The 21,487-nt window shown below is 42.3% G+C and overlaps 1 protein-coding gene across 1 annotated transcript in view; it reads left to right on the forward strand.

The window, feature by feature from the left end:
* The window catches only part of LOC126952615 (zinc finger protein ENSP00000375192-like), a 60,141-nt gene extending 53,478 nt beyond the window's left edge, over positions 1-6,663 (forward strand). Inside the window, exon 3 of the mRNA XM_050787429.1 lies at positions 3,755-6,663. Coding sequence (XP_050643386.1) covers positions 3,755-3,913 — 159 coding nt within the window. The 3' untranslated portion in view covers positions 3,914-6,663. The remainder of the gene's footprint in view (positions 1-3,754) is intronic.
* Positions 6,664-21,487: the final 14,824 nt, after the last annotated feature.

Here is a 21,487-nt window from a genome sequence, read left to right on the forward strand (position 1 = left end):
GAAATACACTTCATATTGTGAAAGGATAGATCTAAAAGTGATGTGTTTGCCAAGAGCAGTCCACATTGATATTTCATCTCAAACAGTGTCTTGATATTTAGAGATGAGCGTTCTCAGTACTTAATGGAGGGCAGTATACCAGGGTTGGCGCTAACCCAACCCATAACCTTTGAGCCATAGTCCCTGTAACTGTGTCATCAGCTGGTTTCATAAGAGAACATGCCTAAACCTGCCCAATCCTTGGCTGGGGATGCTTTCAGGAAAATCCAGGGTGCTGTTGAAGTTTTGTAGGTGACTCAGGTAGTGGAATTCTGCTTTTGAGTCAAGACAGAATTTTAGCTTTGCCTGGTTGGGGGTTTAGTCACTGGAGCTAGCCCTCTAAGGTCATATTGAAGTAGGCAGAAAAATTGTCTATGGAATATGTTACCTTGAAAGATGATTTCATTTAATTGAAAGATTCACGAGATTTTTCCTTATGATTCCACATTGATTTTAGTTGATGATGTTATTATTCCCCTCCTTTCTAGGAATAATAGGTTCAGCCTTAGAGAATGACCATCATATTTCCATCGTAATCCAGAAACAACTACGATGTCCAAACCCTATGACATTGGCTTCCTAAATGAAAGCCAATGGAGAATCTTGGAGCAATTCATTCTAAATAATTGGTGAAGCTTTTTCTTAATAAAAATACAGAGCTTTCCAATTTAATTCAATAGTACTAGGTACCCACTCCACATTACTGAGATTTTTAAACTGTTATAAAATGAACATTTGGAGAGCACCCATATATCACTAGGCCTTAGGAGAAGAAAAAAAAAAAACCCTGAAATCTTCTATTTAAAGAAGACATGTAAACATACCTACGAGTGCAGATCCAATTTCTCCAAAACAGTATGCCAAGAATAACTTCATTGAATGTTGTAAAGATACAACCTTAATCAATACATATCCTTTTTCATTTGGGGCTTAAAACTGCTGATCTAAAATGTTAATGGATACGTTTATTTCTCCAACACAAATCCATAATATCACCAATCCAGAAAGACTGGCATAAAGAAGTTGGCTATACACATGCTATTTATTATTCAGCTAATAGATGTCTGTGTCCTGTTTAGAATCCCCAAATTATTTGTAAATTATTACATGGAGTTTAGATTATTATTTCTACGTTTAGCCACCTTTTTATCCAAATACTGATTACTTTATTAGCATATTAAGTGTAAATGTGTTAAGCCTGCTTGGGCCAAATAGTGAAACACTGTCCCAAAAAAGAAAAAATAAATAATAACTAAAAACAGGCTAGGCATGGTGGCTCATGCCTATTATCCCAGCACTTTGGGAGGCTGAGGTGGGAGGATCACTTGAGTCCGGAAGTTCAAGGCTGCAGTGAGCTATGATTGTGCCACTGCATGCCAGCCTGGGCAACAGAGCAAGACCCTGTCTCTAAATAATAATAATCATCATCATAACGATAAAAACAAAAACCCAGAAATATCAGATGAGACAGGCTAGTGTTACTGTTCCTTTATCCTCTTTTAATGAGGATTAATTTAAGCCCCCACGTAGCAAAATAATATACAAGATATTTGCAGAAGGCAAACATTGACCTCCAGACTCCTCTAACTTTCTAGACGTTGTTTATTCTTGAGCCTCCAACTTCCCCATTATTTTGCTCCAATGACTTCCCCAATCCATGAAGTTTCCTTATTTGTATTTTAAACTCATCCTCTCTACCCTCATAGCTCCTTTCCTGTAATTCTGAAATTCTTTTTAAACTCTACTTGCATCATTTTGATTCCAGAATACGTACGCACTCGTTCACAACCATTTGCCTTACAAAAGACATCCCTGAAATGTGGCCCAAAGGAAGAAGCCCCTTGACGAAGGGGGTTGCCCAGATAAATGATTCATTGCCTAAAGTGATGGACTTTTTACAATGTCATTTTTATTTTGGAATGTAGGAAACTGGTTTCGCTGTCTTTTGAAGCATCATCACAGAGGCATAAACTGAGGAGCAAAGCTTGTAACTGAGAGGTTTTAAATGAAAAGGGTAAGGGAAACAAACAATATCCCACCAGGAGAGAGGTCTGATAGCTCAAGTGTCTCCTTTCCTCTCCTGGTCGCCTCACACGCAGAGGCAGTCTTACTAAACGTGCTGTGCAGCAGCGACGTGACTCACAGTCAGCTAACAGAGCAGGAAGTCACCTGACGACAGATGGGAAAGTCCAGAGTAGATTGAACGTACTTTTTAAGAAAAGGAAATAAAGAAGGCAATTTGTAGGGCTGTCACAAGGTTAGAAACCCCGATTATATTTGATAGTTCGGTGCAAGGCACTAGCCTGGGAATGCATTAATCTGTATATCAAGTAATTACTACCATATTTGCAAGCTGAGTAAGTAGGTTTCAGTCATTAAATAAAGAACAGCATTCTTGATTGGAAGGATGAAATTATGCAATCTTCACTGGATTGGGTTAAATAACAAATTAATATCTGGGGTCTTGGCAGGGACGGTCATATGCCAAACTGTGAAGCAGAACATTGTCTTTGTCAGTGTGGTTGTCTGTTTGGGGAGTTCTTCTCTTGTCCCAGGGGTTTAGGGAGAGAAATTGAAGTGTTTTAGTTAATCAATAAAACCAGAAATATATGAGGACTTGTTGTCTGCCAAGTCTTCTGCAAGGGAGTGTGGGGCAAATGGACAGGAAAAGATCCTTGAGGAGCTCTATCTAGTTGGGGGCAACAAGATGTAAGCATCTGGAAAGGTAAGTAACAGTGTAAGAGTTGTTTCAAAGAAGAACATGATGGATTACAAAATAGCAATGTCAATAAGATGTGTTGTGGGCATTCAGAGAAAGGCGAGGTTAGTGTGGGCAAGGTGGATAAGGGAAGTTTTTGGGCAAACAGTGGATCTAGAGCTATGCTACACTTTTAAATCAGAAAGAATCTATAGGTAAGTAGCAAAGTCCAAATCAGTTATCCTAGGAATGGCAGCAGCCAAGCAGATATTTGAATGGGCTGGTGGTGCAAGTCCACAAGTCTAAAGATCTGGGTTAATCTTTGTTGAGAAAGACTGTTGAACAAAGGTGCCTCAATTTCCTCATCTGTAAAATGGGTGCAAAAAATGTCCAACCTGCCATCCAGGTTAAAGAATTCTGTAAATCTCAGTGTAAACTATAACTCATGTAATAACCTTAAGCTATTATTAATGGTAATGTATGATGATATTAGGAATATAGTTTTGCATATAGAGATACTGCTCGACTTTAAGGACTAAAATGGTAATTTGAACAACCATACATAGGTTATGAGGAAGAGTTTGAGGTAGGGGTGCTAACTATAAATATCAAATTGCAACATGTAGGTGACCAATGAGCACTTTCATCAGCTTGCTCTGGGGTCTTGCTAGAAGCAGGATGAGGACATTTGTTTTTCAATATTATAACTAATAAAGGTATTTTCTTTCTTTCTTTCTTTCTTTCTTTCTTTCTTTCTTTCTTTCTTTCTTTCTTTCTTTCTTTCTTTCTTTCTTTCTTTCTTTCTTTCTTTCTTTCTCTTTTTCTTTCTTTCTTTCTTTCCCACTATCTCTCTCCTTCCTTCCTTCCCTCCTTCCTTCCTTCCTTCCTTCCTTCCTTCCTTCCTTCCTTCCTTCCTTCCTTCCTTCCTTCCTTCCTCCCTTTCTCTCTCTCTCTTTCTCTCTTCCTCTCTCTCTCTTTCTTTCTCTTTCCTTCTTTCTATCTTTTTTTTTTTTCCAGAGTCTCACCCTATCTCCCAGGCTGGAGCACAATGGCGCGATCTCAGCTCACTGCAACCTCTGTCTTCTGGGTTCAAGAGATTCTCCCGCCTCAGCCTCCCGAGTAGCTGGGATTACAGGCGCATGCCACCATACCCAGCTAATTTTTTGGCATCTTTAGTAGAGACGGGGTTTAGCATGTTGGCCAGGTTGCAGGTATAATCTTTCTAAGGATCATTTTGTTTTCTCTGGCTGTGAAGATCGTTTGCTTTCAGTGTCCTACATGAACATTACATGTTTAATCTGAACTTACAGAGCCTGCCCATTGCATGGTATATGGTAAGAGCCTAGCATTGAATGGGGAGCCCATAATAAAGAGCCCATATATTGAATGGGAACTTTTTCTAGATTTAAGACACAATCTGGTAATCATTGCTTTTAATTTCTGAAGTGGGAAGCATTTTTTCCTCTTAACATATTGATAGGAAAATAATTCATGTATTTGTAGTGGGGTCAAAATTCACACATATGAATCACATGTGCACAAATAAAAAATAAAGAAATGCATCTTTATTTTCCTTCACTGAGCTCATCTTGCGCAGTGCCCCTGTTTGCATTGACAACAGGGTTTTGACAATTTCCATTCTTGACATTTTTTTTTGACAATTTCCATTCTTTCCGGGCTAAAATGGTTCTTTGGGGGTAAATATTCAGTCCATTGAAAGTTGAAACCCTCTTCCAGGGCAGTTTCTCCCCTCCCAAGAGTTCCTCTCTCTCTCCTTCTATTCCTAGATGAGAGAATTGTGGGCTGGCAGAGGGAGGAGGGCCTCTGACCCTGTGTTGCCCTCTGCAGAGTCATGGCTTCTACTGAGGAGCCTGCTCTCTCAGCTCTGCTGTTCACAAAGGAGTGATTAACCCCATGCACCTCAGGTGCCAAGCTGGGGTTCCTGGCTGATGTCAGGGGCCTGCTTACACTGTACGTGTAGGCCTGGACTCTGGACTCTGACCCCATCTAGTCAGATGGCCCTACTTGCACCTACATCCTCCCTCCTGCCCCCACCCCATCCTCCTGTTGCTGTCTTATTTCTATATTGTACCACGTGAGACTGTGGGAGCTGCCCCAGGCTGGTTCTCCAGTTCTAGATGACTGGAAATCTGTGAAAGACTGGTTGTTTTCCTGGCTTACACTGTGCTCACAGATTATCCCCCAACCTCTCTGACTGCCCTATGAGGTCTGGCCCTGGCTTGTCTTCCTCCCTCTAATTTGGCTCCTTTCCACAGCCCAGGAAGGCTGCCATGGGGCTGTGGTGGGGGAACCCTTCTGTGGCCAGTGCTGCCCATCCCTACCCTTTGATGGGGCCCCAGCATTCAGCTCCTCAGACCACATAAGTGTCTTTTTAAATCATTTTTTTTTCTGAGTAAAGCATGGCCTCTGCAGAACAGAGGTGTTTGCTTGCAGACTTTTGTCTACCTGCAATTTTCTAAGATCCACTTTCACACAAAGAACAGTAATGGCTCTCATTTTCACTGGATTCTGCCCATTAGTTCAATAGGTAGCGACATATAAGACAATTAGGGAAAAGGAATCACCAGAAACAAATAAATATTGACCTAATGTCTCAAAAATGTTATTCTTGTTACAAATGTTTAAAGCATTTTGGTAGCTGTGACACATTTGTGAAGTGGGCGATGGTGACATCAATTCTTTGGTTGAGAGGGGCTTGATCATTCATTCTACAACTCCCATGTTCCCAGGTTATGAGTCATTCACAAAATATTTATTGAGCAGCTATTTCATTCCAAACATGGGAGAAATAAAACCACGTTTCAATATCCTTGCATGTCTTTACATGTTACTAAACATGCTTCAGGTAAACCTCCCTGTATAAAGATTAATGGGACAGGGGTACGGGTAGACTTTTAGGAGCCCCAAGCAGTGCAAGAGCCTGGGAAGAAAGTGAAGTAGAACCTTGGAAGAGCAGTGCACCACAGTTTGAAGCAAGTGATGAACAGTCTAGAAACAAGAGAAAAAGGGCTTTTCACCTGCAGGGACCAAAACCGAACCCAGGAGGCTTTGGGGGAGCAACTGGATGGAAAGGGCAAATCCCAGAGGTCCATCCTGGAAGGAAGGGTCAAACCAGGGCAAGGAGGGAACTCCCATACCTTGATGAAGTGCCAACCTTACCTACCTTGAATCAGATGATTTTGTTGGTAACCAGTCCAATTTACAAAAGTATGTTTTTCTGCTGACTTCTTAGACTCTTACTGCTTTGCTTCTCACCCTGCCCCTTGCTTTTATTTTTTACTTCCTTTGTTTTCTAGAACTGGTGAATATTCAGGGAGATTTGAATGGAGACTTAGAAAGTCTGAGCAATTTAGAGTTGGGATTCAACGTCTTTGTACACTGTTATCCTTTCTACTTGGATAGCCCATTGCAAGCAGTTCTAACAAAAACCATGCACATGTGATATGAAGTCTATACATTTTCCTGCTTAGATACAGCAATGCTTCACCAGCCCGTTGAGAACTACTCACTGATTTTCTAGCAGCACTGCATTAGTAAACAGGACTAATAATTTCATTCTGGCAATGTGAACCAGGTGCTAAACTTCAGTTGTTTCACTCACAATGGACTAATATGGGGGAAGATATTTTTAAAATTTGTGGTTTGAAAGTCTTTGTCACTTAATTGCAAGGAATTAATCATAGGCCTATTAGTCTGTTCTTGCATTGCTATAAAGAAATAACTGAGACTGGGTAACTTACAAGGAAAAGAGATTTAGTTGTTTCACAGTTCTGCAGGTTGTACAGGAAGCATAGCAGCCTCTGCTTCTGGGGAGGCCTCAGGAAGCTTCCAATCATGGTGGAAGGCAAAGGGGGAGTAAGACATCTCACACGGCCAGAGCAGAAGGAAGAGAGAGAGAGGCAGCTGCTACATGATCACAAGAATAACGCTGAGGAGATGGTGCTAAACCATTTATGAAGGATCCATCCCCATGTTGCAATCACCTCCCACGAGGCCTCACCTCCAACATTGGGGATTACAGTTTGACATGAGATTTGGGCAGGGATACAGATCTAAACCTTATGACCTGCCTTGTCCACTACAGTAGCTGCTGGCCTTGTATGGCTATTTAAATTTAATTTAATTAAAATTAAATTAAGTTAAAAATTTAGTTCTTCAGTCACCTAGTCACATTTTAAGTGCTCAATAATCACTTGTGGCCAGTGACACTTTATTATGTTGGGCACACAGTATCGGGCGGTAGGGGTATAGAGAATTTATATCATCATGGAAAATTGTATTGAATAATACTAGTGCAGATATTTGTGCAAAAGTACAGCTAGAGGAAGCAGTGGTTCGGGATACTTTTGTTGTTTTTGCACAGGTGCCTTGGTTCCTAGTCCACTCCTCTTTCCCTTACACTGCACTATCTCCTAACAGTTGAGGAGAAGATAAATGATGAATGATAGGTTAACTGCCTCCGAGTAAACACCAAAGAAGCTCTTTCCACTAAATAATTTTCAAACCTAAATAGACCAAAATTATTCCAGAAAGGCACTTTAACTGTGCTTGCACCAAATGATGGTATCAATAGTTTTGCACAGTCGGTTTATGCCACTGAGTGTTTTCTCCAAGATGAGGTTTGGTTACAAAGATGCTTTAGGATCATTCTTTTAGAAGAAGTGTGTCATTGTGACAAAAATGTAGGTACAAATAATACAATGAAAATGATGAGAAAATGGCAAAGGTTGCAGGACAAACTGGATACATTGTTGGACAGTGGGAAATATTCTGAAGCACAAAGAATGAATTATGCAACCAGTGAAAAGAAATACATTCATACACTGCTCAACAATCAATAATAGAAGGAATAAAAAACTGATGAAATCGGGAAAAACATATCATATATCTTGTGTGTGTGTGTGTGTATCAAATGTATATATATAGAGTTGGGTCAATTGTAACAAATGTGGGTGTCAGCCCTACTCTCGAGTACATGCTTGAGGTCCAGACCATTTCCCCCACTAAGATATAGCAGATCAGGCAATAAATGAAAGATTTTACAGCGACTTCCTGGAGGACCATATCACGATAACCATCCAGACCCTTGCTAGACTGGCCTTCTGCCAAGGGAAAGGAAAGCAGGAGATTCCTGAAGGCCAAAGAACACCCTCCAGGAACTGGACTTTTGAGAAGCAGAGAGGTCAGGTCAGCCTATCCTCATATTATTCAGTGATGTCAGCATCAATTCACCAGGGATTTTTCCAAGGTTACAAGCTTCCTATGATCCCCGTCTTGGAGACCTTGAAGGCAGCCTTTGACCTTGGCAGCCACGTAGTGGTGGAAAGTATTGGAGGGATCAGTGTCAAGGCTTTGCGTTTGGCTTGTGGTAGCAAAAATAAAATAGGACCTGCCAGGTCTCCCAGTCAACGCAGGTAGCCTACAGTTAATTTAGGAGAAGTCTAGAGTGCAGGTTTAAAAGTCTAAAGTTAAGCACGGAAAAATGTGGCTAAGGTTTCCATAAATGTAATGCCTGTTGGGATTTATATAACATCAAAAGGTACTTGCTAAGGGACTTCATAGAACATTGGAAAAACCATCAATGACAGGTGGTTTTCCTCAGCAGGTTTTTATTGTAATTGAAGTTGCTTTATTTCAGAAAGAAGATGCCTGATGCAACTGCAACATATCCAAGTAAAGAGAAAACGTATGTCAATTTTCAAAGCGTGAAAGAAATCATTCCTGCTTCTGTCTGGTAGGAATACATCAAGGAGTAATACAACATTTAACACTTTTGGTCTCCTTTTACTTATAAACAAAAGGATTGATGAATAAACTTTGAAAACCAAATCTGTTTTTGAGTAAAAGAGCTCCTAGATTAGAAAATTTTGCAAATGCTTTTTCACTTCAAATATAAAGCTGGTCTCTCACAGAGGTGACCTAACTTGAGAGAAGAGAGACTGGATCTTACCATTCTTTGTTTTCTTAAAGTGTTAGCGAGATAACACGTCTTTGATATGTGCTTATTATTTGCTGACTGTGTGAAAGGAATAGTCCTTTATACAACTTGGAAGGAAAGAGCCCAGAACAAAAACAGTACGGTTCTGACATATTTGAAGTACAGGATGTTCAGGCAAGGGAGTGAAAGTACATTAGGTTTGTTTTCAATTCATAAATCTTCTAGTTCCACAAGATAATTCTGTATGTTTTGGTTAGTTTAAGAAAGATACAAATGCTTGAATATGGGCAGCATATAATCTCTTGGGGGGAAAAAAAACCAAACCTTTTATTTGATTGTTCCCAGGCTTTCAGTTGAGAATTTTCCAGAGTGAAGTCACCTTCTTGCTGTGGTCTGCAGCTGTAGAAAGTCTGAAGTTAGAGTCTTTGACCAAACTCGTTATTTTTTCCCCCAATGATCCTTTAGAGGATTTAACAAAACTTGAAATTTCACTAAAGAATAAAGGGAAATACAGTACAAGCTAGAGTAGCCCAAATCTTTGTTAAAGAGAAATTATTTTTATTGTGATTAACTCTTCTCAGACACTTAACTTTTCCAATCCAACCAGAAAGAAAGGATGGGAAGAAAGAGTCATGAGGCCACTGCTAACCCAACATTTTTCTTCTTGTTTCTGAAAAAGCAAGATTTAGGAGGCTGCGGCCTCAGTTACCAGGCCATTGGCTTCTACCCACTGTGTGAAAGTCAAAGCCTTTCTCCCATTTATAGGTCCTCTTCTCTTTCTTCCTGTCTCTCTGCCAAGCAAGTGGTGTGTGTGTGTGTGTGTCCACTAAAGGACTGGTTCTCAGCTTGTGGTGATTTTGTCCCTTTTCCCTCAAAATCTATGACAATGTTTGGACACATGTTTGATTGTCACATCTTGGTACCTTACTGGTTTCTCATGGGTAAAGGCCAAGGATGCTGCTAAACATCCTACAAATGCACAAGTTAACCCACACCACAACAAATTACATGGCTCCAAATCCTGATCTAAAAGATTAGGTATGGAGGCCTCACTGGTCATTGATAGGTGTATGGGGAAGCTTCAGGTAAAGAATAGGTGATACTCCAAACTGTTTCTGGTAAAACTGTAAGATTTACGAGGTGAGTAGGCACATGGACTTTAGAACTGGAACCAGAGACCTGGGTTCACAGTGTAAATTCTGCCACTCAGTAGCAAGGTGTCATTGACAAGTTACTTAACTTCTCTGCACTTATTAGGGAAATATAATTTTTAAAAAATATCCTCCTGTATTAGTCCATTTTCATGCTGTTATTAAAGACATACCTGAGACTGGGAAATTTACAAAGATAAGAGGTTTAATGGACAACTCACAGCTTCACGTGGCTGGGGAGGCCTCACAATCATGGTGGAAAGGAAGGAGGAGCAAGTCACATGTTGTGTGAATGGCAGCAGGCAAAGAGAGCTTGTGCAGATAAACTCCCGTTTTTAAAACCATTGGATCTTGTGATTCATTCACTATCACGAGAACAGCACGGGAAAGACCCGCACCCATGATTCAATCATCTCCTACCAGGTCCCTCCCACAACACATGGGAATTATTGGAGCTACAAGACGAGATTTGGGTGGGCACACAGAGCCAAACCATATCACCTCCAAATCCACAAAACCTCTTTACAAAGGTAGGAAAGTAGAAAACAGCTTCTCTACTGAGTCAGCATTAAACCAGAATGCAGCAGGGACAGTGGCTCATACCTGTAATCCTAGCACTTTGGGAGGCCAAGGCGAGTGGATCTTCTGAGGTCAGGAGTTCGAGACCAGCCTGGCCAACATTGTGAAACCTCGTTTCTACTAAAAATGCAAAAATTAGCCAGGCATTGGGATGGCCACCTGTAATCCCAGCTACTCAGGAGGCTGCAACAGGAGAATCGCTTGACCCCAGGAGGCAGAGGTTGCAATGAGCCGAGATCGTGCCACTGCGCTCCAGCCTAGGTGACATAGTAAGACTGTCTCAAAGAAAACCCAAAAAACAAAAAACTAGAATGTGATGTATATCACAGACAGGCAACCTGCTAAAGGCATTATAAAGAAAGAAATTTCATTCTTTTATATAGCTAAGTGGATCCAACCCATTACCTTGGATAGGTTTTGCAATTAAGGGTTAGGTCACAGGTAGGCCTATTTCTTCCCAGGACACAGGGAGACTGGCTGTTATCTTCCTTGATTATAGTTCAAAGAGAAGGCTCTCAGACACTTCAGGAAACATTCCTGAGTATTGACACTGGCCAGAGGTTTAGTTAGCCATTAACAAGGTTTATATACATTTGACAAGGACAGAGAAAGAAACTCTGAAGAAAAGGAAAGGGTGGGATGCTCCTTACCTTATTTTTAACAGGGGGAATTAAGCCTTATTTCTAATTTTGCATATGTCCTTATATCCCTCAAGTGATTTGCCTATAAAAACAGGGTAATGGCTGGGTGCGGTGGCTCACGTCTGTAATCCCAGCACTTTGGGAGGCTAAGGCAGGTGGATCACCTGAGGTCAGGAATTCAAGACCAGCCTAGCCAACATGGCGAAACGCCATCTCTACCAAAAATACAAAAAATATTAGCCAGTCTTGGTGGCGGGTGCCTGTAATCCCAGTTGCTTGGGAGTCTGAGGCAGGTGAATCGCTTGAACCAGGGAGGCAGAGGTTGCAGTGAGCCGAGATTGTGCCATTGCACTCCAGCCTGGGTAACAAGAGCGAAACTCCATCTCCAAAACAAACAAACCAACAAACCAACAAAAACAAAGAACAACAACAACAACAACAAAAAACAGGATGATAATAGTCCCTATTTCTTAGAGCTGTTGTAAAGATTAAAGATTATATGAGTTAACCTGTGTATAGGGCTTAGACCAGTGTTTGGCACTCAATAAATATTTGCTATTAATATGCTGCTTTAAGGCAAGCCCTGGTGATAGCCAGGGTTTTAAGATGTCCCCATGATTCCTGTCCTTGGCATATAAGCCTTGTATAATTCCTTCCCCTCTAGTGTAGGCAGAAGCTGTGAAGATGAAGAGATATTATTTTATGATGAGGTTACTCATCAGTTGACTTCGAGCTCATAAAAGGATTCTCCATAAAGCCCGAGTGAGACAGGGCTCATGGAGGAGGCCACATGCCCAGGAACTGCCGGATAGCCTCTAAGACCTGAAACCACCCCAGGTGCACGGTCAGTGAAAGAACTGGAGCCTCAGTTTTACAATCACAAGGAACTGAATTCTGCTGATCTCCAGAAAGGAATGCAGCCTGGCCAACACCTTTACTTCAGTTTAGTGAGACCCTGAGCAGAAGCTCCAGCACATCTGGGCCTAGACTTTGACCTCCAGAAACCTCGGAGTGAGCCTCTGGGCAGCCTTTTGCCCAGTTTCCCTTCTGTAAAGTTAATAAATGAAAGTCAAGAATAACTAGGCGGCCGTTTCCTGTAATTCTGAATTCTGTAAGGATCCCAAAGAGTGAGTGCTGGAAGAGTAGGGGTGGCTTTCTAAAAGAGACCATTGCAAGCCTGAGCGCACTGGCCTGAATGTTCAACTCCCCTTTGATATTCACGCTTTTGGTGTTCCCAAGAAGGCAGACTGAGATTCGTGTTCAGCAGGGCTCCAAACGCTTGGTGGGTTTGGCTCAAAAATATCTTATTTATAGACACCTTTTTCTCTTAGAAGTTTAAATCACTTGAAATGCATGTAATTAATCTTAATGAACAAAGAGGGGCTTTGTCAGAGATCAGAGGGTTCTGGAAGGCTACTGACATGCCCAAGAACACGCTCTCAGGCACTAGCTGACTCCCAGCAGTGGTGAGCCTCATATCAGGTCCTTCAGCTTCAGGAGTGGGTTAAAATGGAGATGCATTCATCACCACTGGGCTCTCTTAGAGATTCTGATTAGAAAGATGGGTCCCAGGAGATTGCAATTTTAGCAGGCACTTATGACAGTTCTGAAAGTAAGTTGTTTGTGGGTTAAACTATGAAAAACTCAAGGCTTAAAGGAAGCATCACCAACAGCAAGTTAGAGATTAACTTAAAGGATCAGGAAGGGTTCCAGCAGGAAGCAGACTCCAACTCCTGTGATTGAAGAAAGAATTTCAGTGAAGAAATTTATGAGCATTGGGGTAGGTTTAAGGGAAACAATAGGGGTTGTTAAAGTATTCAGAGACTGGCAATAGCTGGAAATCGTCTCCACCCATAGGGCTGAAGGAACAAGAGGAATGTAACAGTGTCACTAAATCCCATTAAGTAATGGGGCTGATGCGGACAGGCCCTCAATAAAGGCTGTAGCCAAAAAGGGATGCAGCAGGTGCCAGAGACAGGGAGGGTGCATAAAAACAGGGAGGGTCAAACAGGGCGGGCACCTTCCGTGGCAGAACCCAACTGGAAGCCAGCCAGCAAGGGAGCCTGAATGCACAATCCCAAGGGGCAGCTTCTCTCTGCCCTAAACAGGGCAGAGAAGGGCAGACAGGGGTGGCAGTGAAAAATCATTAGCACATTTCAAATCTTAAGAACAACATCACCAACATGAAGAATTGCTGGACAATTAAGGGAGTGGACTAAAAGAGAAGTCATCTCTACTACCACTACTGCCGAGAGCATCAGTTATAGGAGAGGGCCCAGGCCAGGCATCTTGGAATCAGGAGGGGATGTGGAGGTATAAAGTCTTGGGGAAGGAGAAATGAAGATGGCAGGGCAGGGCTATGGTGCTGTGCACCTGACAGATTAGCCTTTTGCAGTTAGCCCTGAAAACCATAAGAAATACATCTGAAAGTACTGTAACACCCTTTCCAAGACATTCAGAGTAGCACTCACTGTCTGAGCACCAATTCAGTGTCTTTCTTTGCTGAGAGCATTGCCAAAGCTCACTGCTGCCCCCTGGATAAAACAAACCAATTTAATGAACACTTGAAGCTCTCATCAGAAATTGTCTTATTATTGTAATTAATTACGAAGCATCTAAATTCCTCCCCAGATTATGACCACCATTAAGAGGATAGCCAATTAAAAACATTATGTAACCGGATCACATATGTCAGTTCATAGTACAGCTGAGATGTAGAGAAAAGGGAATTTCTTTATATTTTGTTTAATTGGCCCTCCCAAGTTTCTACCCATTGGTAAATGGGGGAAAGGCTAAATGTTCAATCTGACTTAAAGTTTAGTGTTCCGGTAATTTAAATAGTCCCTTAAGTCATCTTAAGTCACTATTGGATAAAGTTACTAAGTGGCTCACTTAGTTTGACCTTACCCCCTGTATTTCTACCTAGTTGAGATATTGAGGTCTAGGTGAAAGCATGGAAAAGAATGTGACTTAATGGTTCCATGTTGTGCTGATGGGCTATGGATAGGCCCCGGGCTCATGACAGTTCATGGGTTGCGCTGATAGGAATCCATGTATCTGTAGTGGCCAGCCCCTTGTCCAAGGCTGTTGCCCTGTTGCTCTTCAGGGCTGAAACCTGCAGCTGGTGGTCTCCAGCTCCAGAAATGTTCTTAAAAAGAACTCGACATTCATTTCCTGATCTCTGCTTCTCTTCAACTCTAATGAGCTCTAGCCCTTTGGGTTTCTGCTGCCTCCATCCCTTGGCTTGGCTATCTATCCTGTGCTGTGGAGTCACCTTGCTTTGTCATAGCAGGCACTGTGGCAAGTCCTCCGGCTTTCATCTCAGCATCCTGTGGGGCAAGAGAATGAAGGGAGACCCCAGATTGCCAGCTAGCCCTTTGTGTCTGCTCATGTCCTTCTACCCTCTTAAGCACCTGGATGATCACATTTGGGTGTGGGACCATCTTCACTGTAATCCTCTCACTACCATCCAAATGGGCATGTGTGGCAGCCCCTCTCCTGGGTGATCCTCTCAATGTATCCAAAATATATACAGTTGATCCTCATTATTTGTAGATTTGCCTATTTGCTAAAATTTATTTTTAACCCCCAAATCAACACTTGTGCTTTTGTATCATTCATAGACACGTATGACATGGTAAAAAATTTGAATCACTCATCATGCACTTTTCCAGTTGAGGTCGCACCAGGTGAAGCTCTGCCTTTTTGTTTCAGTTCTCATCCTGCAATGAAAGGTCCTTCTGCCTCCTTAGTTGCACATCTTTTCATTTCTGTGGTTTTTCTTGGTGACTTTACTGTTTCAAATGGCTCCCCACCATAGTGCAGAAGTGATGTTTGGTGTTCCTAAGCTGAAGAATGCTGTGATGTACCTTACAGAGAAAAGATGTGTTATGGACTGAAGGTTTGTGTCCCTGCAAATTCATATGTTGAAGGCTTACCCAACGTTTGGCTGTATATGGAGATGGGGTCTTTAAGGAGGTTTTAAGGTTAAAAGAAAGGGCCTTATAACGTTATAAGGGGGGGGGTCATAAAGTGGGCCCTGATCTGATAAAATTAATTCTTTATAAAAAGAGCTTTCTCTCTCTTCTGCCCACCCTGCCCATCTCCCCCCTCAGTGGAAAAGCCACTCAGAGGAAAAGCCATATTTGGACAAGGCAACTGTCTGAAAGCCAGGAAGAAAGCCGTTGCCAGAAACCAAACCTGTGGGTACATTGATCTTGGAGTTTCTAGCCACCAGAACTTTGAGAAAATAGATTTCTGCTCTTTAAGCCACAGAGGCTGTGGAATTTTATTAGATCAGCCTGGGCAGATTGAGAAAACATGTCTTAGATAAGCTTCAATCAGACATGAGTTATAGTGTTACTGGTCATGAGTTCAGTGCTACTGAGTCAATAATATCTATTAAGTAAGGTGTTTAAAAATAGACACACACATAAAACAAGATTATATGCTGATTGATTAATGAATTAAAAATACTTATTCCCTGTTAAGAGAAGGAAAAAGCTGCAGACTGGGAGGAAATATTTGCAAGAAGACATGTCTGGTAAAGAACTGTTATTCAAAATATACTGACGTGGCTTGCATCTGTGTCTCCACTCAGGTCTCATGTTGAATTGTAATCCCCGGTGTTGGAAGTGGGTCCTGGTGGGAGGTGATTTGACCATGGGGGCGGATTCTAATGGTTTAGCACCATCCCCCTAGGGCTGTCTCATGACAGAGTTCTCAGGAGATCTGGTTGTTTAAAAGTGTGTGGCACCTCCCCCTTCTCTCTCTTCCCCCTGCTCTAGCCCTATAAGATGTGCCAGCTTCCTCTTTGCCTTCTACCATGATTGTAAGTTTCCTGAGGACTCCCCAGAAGCAGAAGCCTATACAGCCTGCAGAACCATGGTCCAGTTAAACCTCTTTTCTTTATAAATTACCCAATCTCAGGTATTTCTTTATAGCAGTGCGAGAATGAACTAATACATATATAAAGAGCTCTTAAAATTCAACAAAAAGAAAATGAATAACCGGCTGACAAAGAAGGGCAAAAGACATGAATATACACCTCATAAAAGAAGATATACGAATAGCAAGTCAACACATAAAAAAAGCTCCACATCATATGTCACCAGGGAATTGCAATTTAAAACAACAATGCGGGCCAGGCACGGTGGCTCATGCTTGTAATTCCAGCACTTGGGGAGGCTGAGGCAGGTGGATCACCTGGGGTCAGGAGTTTGAGACCAGTCTGGCCAACATGGTGAAACCCCATCTCTACTAAAAACACACAATTAGCCGGGTGTGGGTGGTGCATGCCTGTAATCCCAGCTACTTGGGAGGCTGAGGCAGGAGAATAGCTCGAACCCGGGAGGCGGAGGTTACAGTGAGCCGAGACCACGCCATTGCACTCCAGCCTGTATGACAGAGCAAGACTCTGTCTCAAAACAAAAACAAAAACAGTCTTGCAGGCATTCTTTCCCTCTGTCTATGTGCATGCATGTATACATACCTCCAGCCTCTACCCACGCATGCATAAGAATTCTTTTAAAGGGATCATACTTAAAAGGATTGTGCCACTGCACTCCAGCCTGGGCAAAAAGAGCGAAATTCCATCTCAAACAAAACAAACACAAAATGCAATAGCACTACATGCCTATTAGAATGGCCAAAATCTGGAACGCTGAAAACATCAAATGCTTGTAAGGATATAGGGCAACAGGAACTCTCATTCATTGCTGGTGGGAATGCAAAATGGTATAGTCAGTTTGGCAGTTTTTTTTACAAAACTAAATACTCGGCCGGGCGCGGTGGCTCAAGCCTGTAATCCCAGCACTTTGGGAGGCCGAGACGGGCGGATCACAAGGTCAGGAGATGGAGACCATCCTGGCTAACTCGGTGAAACCCCGTCTCTACTAAAAAAAATACAAAAAACTAGCCGGGCGAGGTGGCGGGCGCCTGTAGTCCCAGCTACTCGGGAGGCTGAGGCAGGAGAATGGCGTGAACCCGGGAGGCGGAGCTTGCAGTGAGCTGAGATCCGGCCACTGCACTCCAGCCTGGGCGACAGAGCAAGACTCCATCTCAAAAAACAAACAAACAAACAAAAACCCTAAATACTCTTACCATATGACCTAGCAGTCTCACTTCTTTGTACTTACCTACATGAGTTGAAAACTTATGTCCACACAAAAATCCTGTACATGAATGTTTATAACAGTATTATTCATAATTGCCATAACTTAAAAGCACTCAAGATATCCTTCAGTAAGTGAATAGATAAAACGTGTGTATTTGCTCAGGCCAATATAACAAAATAAAAGAGACTGAGTGGCTTAAACAACAAAAATTTATTTTCTAACAGTTCTGGCAGTTAGAAGTCCAAGATCAAGGCCTCAGACGATCTCAGTTCTGGTGAAGTCTCTCTTCCTGGATTGCAGATGGCTGCCTTCCTGTTAAGTCCTCACATGGCCTTTTCTTGAGACAGCAAGCTCTGTGGTATCTCTACTTATAAGAACACCAGTCCCAGCTGGGTGCAGTGGCTCACACCTGTAATCCCAACACTCTGAAAGGCCAAGGCGGGTGGATCACCTGAGGTCAGGAGTTCATGACCAGCCTGGCCAACATAGTGAAACCCCGTCTCTAATAAAAAAAATACAAAAAATTAGCTGGGCATGGTGGCAGGCACCTGTAATCCCAGCTACTTGGGAGGCTGAGGCAGGAGAATGGCTTGAACCCACTAGACGGAGGATGCAGTGAGCTGAGACTGTGCCACTGCACTCCAGCCTGGGTAACAGAGCGAGACTCCATCTCAAAAAAAAAAAAAAAAAAAAAAAAAAAAGAACACCAGTCCCATCCAACGAATTCCCTATCATAAGACCTCATTTAACCTTAATTACTCCCTTAAAGGGCCTTATCACCAAATATAGTCCCATTGAGGGTTAGGGCTTCAACGTATGAATTCTGGGAGGACACAACTTGATCTAAAACCCTGTGGCACATACAGACATTAGAATATTTGTCAGCACTAAAAAGAAAGCAGCTGTGAAGCCATGAAAAGACATGGTGGGATCTTAAACGCATAGTACTAAGATAAAGAAACCAATCGGAAAAGCTCCATACTGTATGACTCCGACTATATGACATTCTGGAAAAGGCAAAACATAAACTATGGAGACAGTAAAAAGATCAGTGGTTGCCAGGGGTTAGGGAGAAGTGAGGGATGAATAGGCAAAGCACAGAGAATTTTTAGGGTGATGAAAATACCCTGTATAATACAATACTATAATGGTGGGTATATGTCATTATGCATTTGCCACAACTCATAGAATGTACAACACCAAGAGTGAACCCTAATGTAAACCATGGATGTTGGGTGATTATGTAGGCTTATCAACTGCAACAAACGTACCACTCTGTGAGGGATGTTGATAGTGGGGGAGGCTGTGCGGGGAGAGGGGCAGGAGCAGGTGGTAAATGGTAGCTCTCAGTATTTCCTGCTTTACTTTGCTGTGAATCTAAAATTGCTCTAAAAAATACTCTATTTAAAAAGAAAAAGTAAGTGCTGTGAACAGAGGCTCACAGGAACACAACTGTGTATTTCTTTTAAGAGCAATGGTTTAGTACTTGCTAATTCAGTGTTTGTGGTGGAGGGGAAGAATAATTTTTTTCTTTAATCCCCATAGGTTCTGGCCCCTGTAACAAAAGACAGATTAGCAAGAGAAAAACAAACAGAAGCTTATTAACAGATATATTTCATATATACGTGGGTGACACCCAGGTAATGAGAAGTTCTCAAAGAGGTGGTTTTGAATTCCAGCTCACATAGCATTTTCATCAAAGAACACTAAATTTTTAGAAAAGTGACAGGACAAAGGAAAAGGATTTTGAGTCCCTAGGGGTGGTAGTTTGGGAGAAGGCAAATTAATGACAGATAAAGGCCAGTTAGTAAAGCCCTTAATGTAGATTTCTCTGGTAACATTTTCAGGCCAATAAGGGTTCAAAAAATTGTGCTCAGTGTTTACCTCTGTTCTCCCCAGTGAGGGCAGGGAGGAAGGAAGATGCCTTTTATCTTTGCATAACTGTGTCTTGCTTTTAGGCCAACAGAGAGAGGGTAGAGAGCTTTTCTGTATCCACTTCTTCTTAACTGTTCCAGCTCAACAATTCTTCATATCTGGGGATGACATGTTCTGGTCTCCCACAGCAGTGACCATAATAAGCATAACTATGGAAAATAACAACAATTAGCTGGATATACTCCTACTCTAGGTCAAAAGTCAGGAAAGGACAAATGGGACATTCGTGTGGCTCTCCTGCCTCCCCCACCTTCCTCCTTTTCTTCTTCCCACTTCTCTGGGATTCGAAAGGAACAGTCCCCTTTCCCCACCTCACACACTGGCCTTCACTAACCCACTTCCTGTTCTTGAATTACCTTATCAGAACTCTGTGATCTGGCTGGTCGGGCAGACTCATCTGTAAGCTAAAGAACAGATAAAGACATGGAAATACTCTTTTGTCAAGGTATTAGGCAAGTTTATAAAGCTAATGTCATGCTGCAAAGTCCTATTATGGAATGCCAGAAGGTGACTATTATCTTCTATTTCACTGGATTCCTTCTCTAACAATCCCCTTAATTCCCCTGTATCCCTCCTTCCTTCTAGATATTCCAGGCCAATGAGGGGAAATTGATGTACTGGCCAGGCAAGAAGAGCAAAGTTCATTAATCATTTGTAACAAGTTGTCCTCATTTTCCCTGAAAGCCTCACAGAGCAGAGCTCCGTACCCTGAACGTGATAGGGGCTCAGTAAAAACTTCACTAAGTTGGAAGCTATCAAGAACTGCTATGTGGTTGCCACACCTCCAACCTGCAGGTGTTGATTAATATCTTTTTTCTTTCCTTCTTCCTCCATCGTCACACCTTAGTGATCCTGCAGCCAAATATTCCTTTAAGGAAAAAAACCCCTTAAATACACAATCATCATGGTAACTGACGCCTTCTCTCTCCTATTCTGAAGCTCTGCCCCTCCCAAGAGGCACCGACTATCACCAAACCACATGGTTGGTAGGTTTTCATCAAATATCTTTATATCCTCTCAGAATGTAGGTGGCACTTGGGGAAATGCTCTCTAACAACTTGAAATGAGACTGCATTTGATGAGTGAAATTCAGAAAGGAGCTTGCCAGACCAGCACAGCCATAGAGAGTAACTCTACTGAATGACTACCGGTAAACTTAACAGAATTCAGGAACACAGAGAAAAAAGAAATGTCAACCAGATAGGGAATTAATCAGCAGCAGGCACAGATGACAAAAAGACCCATAAAAGCATGTGGCTGAGAAGAAGGTACTCTGTCAGTGACTATGTATTTGGTTTGTCTGGCAAGTCTATCTCTAATTTAGAAATGGGCCAGGCGCGGTGGCTCACGCCTGTAATCCCAGCACTTTGGGAGGCCGTGGTGGGTGGATCATGAGGTCAGGAGTTCAAGACCAGCCTGACCAATATGGTGAAACCCCGTCTCAACTAAAATTACAAAAATTAGCCGGACATGGTGGCGTGCACCTGTAGTCCCAGCTACTCAGGAGGCAGAGGCAGGAGAATCGCTTGAACCCGCGAGGCAGAGGTTGCAGTGAGCCATGATCGGGCCACTACATTCCAGCCTGGGCAACAGAGAAAAAAAAAAAGGAAAAGAAAAGAAAGAAAGAAATGGAAATAACAGGCCATCAGGGTCTAATGCCATTGTGCCCTCATTACCTTTCTTGGCACTCCATGCCTAACAACCAGTCTAGCTGGGCGTGGTGGCTCACATCTATAATCCCAGCACTTTGGGAGGCTGAGGCAGGTGGATCACTTGAAGCCAGGAGTTTGAGACCAGCCTGGCCAACTTGGCAAAATCCCGTCTCTATTAAAAATACAAAAATTAGCTGGGCGTGGTGGTGGGCGCCTGAGTCCCAGCTACTTGAAAGGCTGAGGAATAAGAATCACTTGAATCCGGGAGGCAGAGGTTGCAGTGAGCCGAGATCATGCCACTGCACTCCACCCTGGGTGACGGAGCGAGACTTTGTCCCAATAAATAAATAAATAAAATAAAATAAAAATAAATAAAATTAAATAAATTAACAACCAACCTGATGTTAATGTAACTTGTTTAAAATAAGGGAATGGGCTGCTCAGGCCACCATGAGTGTAAAATTCTCGATTTGCATTCTAACTTTATACATCATTTTCTCGTGGGCTTTGAGTGAGTCAGCATCTCCAGTCTAGCCAACCCTGGGACACTTACAACATCATTTCTGCACCTACAAAATTATGGACCAGATTTTGGAGAGTAACGAGTTCACGAAGGTAATTGCCAATTTGTGGGGTCTGTCTGGGGGTCAGTGAGTGTTCACATTATTCTCTAACGCTTCTTTATTTTGATTGAACATGTCGGGGCTCAACAATTGT

This window comes from Macaca thibetana, chromosome 4 (assembly GCF_024542745.1).
Source record: "Macaca thibetana thibetana isolate TM-01 chromosome 4, ASM2454274v1, whole genome shotgun sequence".
Classification (NCBI taxonomy): Eukaryota; Metazoa; Chordata; class Mammalia; order Primates; family Cercopithecidae; genus Macaca; species Macaca thibetana.